General features: G+C 53.2%; 1 protein-coding gene across 1 annotated transcript in view; it reads left to right on the top strand.

Moving 5' to 3' along the window:
• The window catches only part of LOC125044648 (LON peptidase N-terminal domain and RING finger protein 3-like), a 19,757-nt gene that overhangs the window by 14,153 nt on the left and 604 nt on the right, over window positions 1-5,000 (top strand). The window contains exons 2-8 of the mRNA XM_047641426.1: window positions 1,823-2,070; window positions 2,213-2,480; window positions 2,684-2,877; window positions 3,027-3,325; window positions 3,436-3,589; window positions 3,737-3,964; window positions 4,221-5,000. The exon at window positions 4,221-5,000 is cut by the window's right edge and continues 604 nt beyond it. Coding sequence (XP_047497382.1) covers window positions 1,823-2,070; window positions 2,213-2,480; window positions 2,684-2,877; window positions 3,027-3,325; window positions 3,436-3,589; window positions 3,737-3,964; window positions 4,221-4,334 — 1,505 coding nt within the window. The 3' untranslated portion in view covers window positions 4,335-5,000. The remainder of the gene's footprint in view (window positions 1-1,822; window positions 2,071-2,212; window positions 2,481-2,683; window positions 2,878-3,026; window positions 3,326-3,435; window positions 3,590-3,736; window positions 3,965-4,220) is intronic.

The raw sequence follows: 5,000 nt of genomic DNA, 5'->3' as shown, positions 1-5,000 counted from the left end.
CGAGGGCGGGAGTGCGGGCGGCAGAATGGAGGGTAGGTTGGGGGGGGGGGGGTCGCCTTCTTACGTAACGGCCGCACGTGAAGGTCTGCATGACACACGCTGCGTGTTTTTTAAAAGGCTCTTTTTTTTTTTTTTTTCTTATTTATTTTTTTCCCCCCTGTGCACATCGACACGTGTCCATCCTCTGCTCGGCGGTCATCTGCCCTGAAACTATGTCACCCGCACCCCCACCCCCTTTGGCGAATGCGGGAAATAGAAAAGAAAGTGTAAAAACATATTGGGAAAAAGAGTCTCTGAAAATATCTGCCAGTGATATAACGCCGTTATATAAAGTGCTTGGCCGTGCAGTGGAAGAGCCTGCGTTGCACTTGTTGCCACATCATCAGGCAGGAAGAATATAAAGCCTTGCTTGCAAGGCTGGTATCGAGGCATCCGTGCTCGCGACCTCGTTGTACACGTGGAAAGCAGAAAGCAGGAAGACAAAGGGAAGGGAGAAGACCAAGGACGAGGGACTGAGTGCCTGTCAAGCGGATAAGAACTTGACAGTTGGATCAGTTTTTTTCTTTCGAGCCAGCGGGCCGAAAAGCGTGACGTCATGAAGGCAGCCCAAAGGAGACGACCTTGAGACTTGTGCGGGCTGTGCGGACGGGCCTCCCCCGGGGTGCTGTGCATCGCCCCTGCCAGCCGGGCCCAGGTCGTGGTGGTCCTCAAGCGCACACCTTCCACGCCACCGGTGCCAGTCATCGAACACTTCTGCCAGCCGGGGATCAATATCTGTCTCGTGTGGCCCCCCTGAATGGTGACCCGGACTACTGCCTCCCTCCCGCCCCTCCTCCTTCTCCTCCTCCTCCTCCTCCGCCTCCTCCGCCTCCTCCTTCTGCTCTCCCCACTCCTTCCCCCTGCCTCTACCGCCGCGCGTCTAGTCATGGAACTCATAATCTTCAGCCGCCGCCCCCGCGACCGTATTAAGAAAAAATCACCGAAGCCCCTTTTGCCACCTCCAGGCGCGACGGAGGGCATCCCGAGACGTAAGCCGATCCAAAGCAGGCGCTCCCAACAAGGGCGCGACGCAAATAGGTGCGGCAGAGGGCGAGGAACCCCTTTATAGCGTCAGCATGCACGAGAATCTTTAATCCGCTCGTGCCCGCGGGGAAACCACTCTTGAAGGGCGGCTATGGGTGGACGGGATAGGGCAATGCCAAAGAGCGTGGGCCCGCCAGACCCTCGGTTGAACGAACAGCTGGTACCATGGAGAGGTCGTGGAGGGACATGACGCACGCACCCAAATGCACGTAGCCTCTCAGGGCTGCTTTCGAGGCACTGCCGCTCCTATGAACTTGCTCCTCCTCGTCCTCCTCCTCTTGCCCTCTCTCTCTGTCTGCCGTTACCTCCTTCCTCGTTCCATTTCCTGTTTTTTCTTTCCGGGCTGTATCTTCTTTCTAGATGATTGACTATCTCTCAGTAATGCGTTTGTCTTTATCTGCATGTTTCTACCACTCTCTCACCCCGTTCGCATGGCTCCAATCTCGCTGCCCTTCGTTGCATCCCATTGTGAGGTCCACCGAGTGTATTTGGGTTCATTTGGGCCTTCCTCGCGTCAAGCAGGGCTGTAGAAATGAAGGACCTCGTCAGATCCCGCTTTCGGGGATTACGAAATCAGTCACCTGGTTTCAGTGACGGAACTCTTAATGAAATACGCAAATGCATATTTCATTATATTTAGATAAGAATGCGCTTAATTAAAACATGTCCCATTTGTATTAATCATATTCTAATACCCGTGCAGTTTGCCTTTTTAACCCCCTCTCTCTCTCTCCTGCAGCCCCATACGACCACCTGCTCCTGAGCAACCGGTCGCACGTGCTGCACACGCTGGGCCGCGCCGAGGAAGCGCTGAGCGACGCCGAGGCGGCCATTCGGTACCGCCCCGAGTGGGCCAAGGGCTACTTCCGGCGTGCCATGGCCCTCATCTCCCTGGGCCGCTTCGAGGACGCGCTGGTGTCCCTGCTGCAGTGCGCCGTGCTGGAGGAGCCTGACAGCCTCCGGAGCATTAAAGATGAAATTACCAAGGTAGGCCTCCCCCGGAGCTGACCCGTGTGGCTTGACTCAGCCATTTCCTAACGTTCGTTCATTTAGTCCGAATGGAGTAAGTTATATTTCGCTCTGTCAGTTTGTTCCTCCTTTACTGAATTCGTCCCGTCTCGCCTAACAGGCCCTCCACCGGTTGCTGGTGAAGCTGACCAACAGACGGAGAGTGAGCCTGGAGGGGCGAGGGAACTGCCTGAACGGCTACCAGCGCCTGAGCCCGGCGCTCTCCGACCCCTCCATCCCCCCCGAGTCAGACTCCGAGGACTCCGAGGACAGCGAGGACGGCCGCCTCAACCCTCCGTCCGGGGTCGTCGCCGCCCGCCCCGTCGAGGAGGAGATGCAGCTCAGAAAACTCATGGACAAGTACCGCCACGAGATGGAGAGAAGCAGAAGTAAGCCGCTTGTCTTTTTTGTTTCTATCCCCCCCCCCCCCCCCCCCCCCGTTTTCTCTCGCTCTTTCACTCCCTCCCTCCATCCCTTCCTCCCTCTCTTTCCCCTCATACTTGATCCTCCTTTGTCCAAAACCCTTTTTGACATGATATGCTTCCAAATGCCTTGAAAGCCCCGCTGATCGCGTCCGTCCCCGCCCTTGCAGAGAGCAGCACGGGCTACGTGAGGCACATCGACATGAGCAACGTGGAGAAGAACGACTTCGAGTGCACTCTGTGTTACCGGTTCTTGTACCAGCCCGTGACGACCCCCTGCGGCCACTCCTTCTGCCGCACCTGCCTGGACCGCTGCCTCGACCACTCCACCAACTGCCCGCTCTGCAAGACGTCTATCAAAGTGGTGAGTCGAGACGAGGCGATTGCAGTGATTGACAATCATCCCACATATACCCCTACAACAACTCTGTTACTCACCCACACCCTGAAATAATTATGATGATGTATACACAGCTAGTCCCTAGCTAAAACTGGCCCTAATTCCCTTCGCAGTGCCTGTCCGAGAGGAGTCCAACCGCGACGGAGTTCGTGCACCACGCCATGGAGGTGGTGATGCCCAACGAGTGCCTGGACCGGCGGCGGCAGCACGACGACGAGCTGGACGAGCTGGCGGCCGCAGGGAAGGACCCGCACCACGAGATCCCCGTCTTCATCGCCACCCTCGCCATCCCGACCATCACCTGCCCGCTGCACGTGTTCGAGCCGCGCTACCGCCTCATGATCCGGCGCTGCATGGAGTCGGGCACGCGGGAGTTCGGCATGTGCATGCCCATGGACACGGCGGAAAATGGGTACGTCCTCAATGGGGTTGTCATGTGGCTTTAGGACGAATTCTTGTATATGTATAGTGTTGTTGTTTGCCAGTAAGAAAATTCTAATCTGTGTCTCTTTTCATCGACAGCTATGCCGATTATGGCACCATCTTGGAAATCCGGGACGTCGAGTACACGCCTGACGGACGGGCCATTGTCAACACCGTCGGGTCCAGACGGTTCAAGATCGTCAGTAAAAGTGCTAGAGACGGGTACAACACAGCAGCCGTCGAATTCCTCGAGGTGGGCGTCAGACATCTGCTAAATGGACTAAAGTGAAAATTAGCTTGTGTCATATGGTCACGCAGTCAATTTCGGCATACTAATCCAATAATTAACATCTATTTGCTTTACGTTGTCACACATGTCTTAACTTTTACAATTCTCCAGGACAATGCAATTCCCACGGCGAAGCTCGGAGAATCTCGGCAGCTGCACGACACGGTGCACACCCTTGCGTCCCGCTGGTTCGAGTCCATTGAGCCCATGACCAAAAGACGGATTCTTAGTCACTATGGTCACATGCCGTCCGTCGAGGGAGAGTACTGGACGCTCTCCAACGGCCCCGCCTGGATGTGGTGGATCGTGGCCATCCTCCCTCTCGACCCCCGAATCCAGGTATGTAGTGTGGCTTGGCTAGAGGTTTGCGGTTCTCTTCGTGTAGTAACTTCCATCTCTAACGGCCTTGTTCACTGTTCTGGAATCATGCCTTCCAGAACTCATACGCCATGATCAATTTTGAACGCCAGCAATACAGTTTCATTCCAAGACATGTACTGACATTATTTTCTCTTTAAAGACAACCTGCACTAATTTAATTTTCTACTTAATGACAAAACGAACTTACATAATGTTCTCTCTCTGCCCCCTCCAGTTGTCCATCCTTCGGGAAACGTCCCTCCTGCGACGGCTAGAAGTCCTGCACCGGATCCTTCGCTGCGTGATGGCCCAGCAGCGGTCGAGGCAGAACGGGGCCGCCCCACAGTGACTGAAAGACTTCCTCGATGATGTAGCCTCTAGTCCAGTCTTAAAGTATTGCTACATTCTTCTACTCGGAGCCCTGATCTTCTTACTGTTGAATTACATGTGCTTTATATTTGTCTAGTTCAGATCAAAACTGTGTTTTACGTGGAGAAGACGATGATCTCTTGATTATTTCATTAAGCGAAGCCAAAACGGAGAGAGTGTACAGTGCTTGAGTGAAGTACAATGAATTGAAACATTTTTTTACGGTGAGGTAGAAGACGTTTTCAGTAGAAAAGCAACTTCTGTGCATCTTCCCGGGGCGCGTGAAAGCAAGCTAGCACAGGCACCAGGTTGCTTCTTGGGTCCATCTTCCTTCTTGTTTAGAGGATGTGGAAAACCATTGATTTATTTATTATCCAGTGAAGATGTTACAAAGGGACACATTCGTGACACAACTCTCGCGTTCAAATAGTTTTATTTTCTATATTTTTTTGCAACATTTGTTTTATTGCATTCTGTGGTGTCTCCAGTCTTTACGGAGAAGATCACTCTAAAGCTTAATTTTTTGTTCTGTTACAAAAGCCAAATGACCAAGTACAGCTTTCTCTTTTCACCTAGCATCTTATTTATTTTTTTCCTGGCATTTTGGACTTTGTAAAAGAATGACTGTGAAACCTCGTCTTTCATA

This window comes from Penaeus chinensis, chromosome 36 (genome assembly GCF_019202785.1).
Source record: "Penaeus chinensis breed Huanghai No. 1 chromosome 36, ASM1920278v2, whole genome shotgun sequence".
Classification (NCBI taxonomy): Eukaryota; Metazoa; Arthropoda; class Malacostraca; order Decapoda; family Penaeidae; genus Penaeus; species Penaeus chinensis.
This window is presented reverse-complemented; position numbering and strand designations above follow the sequence as displayed.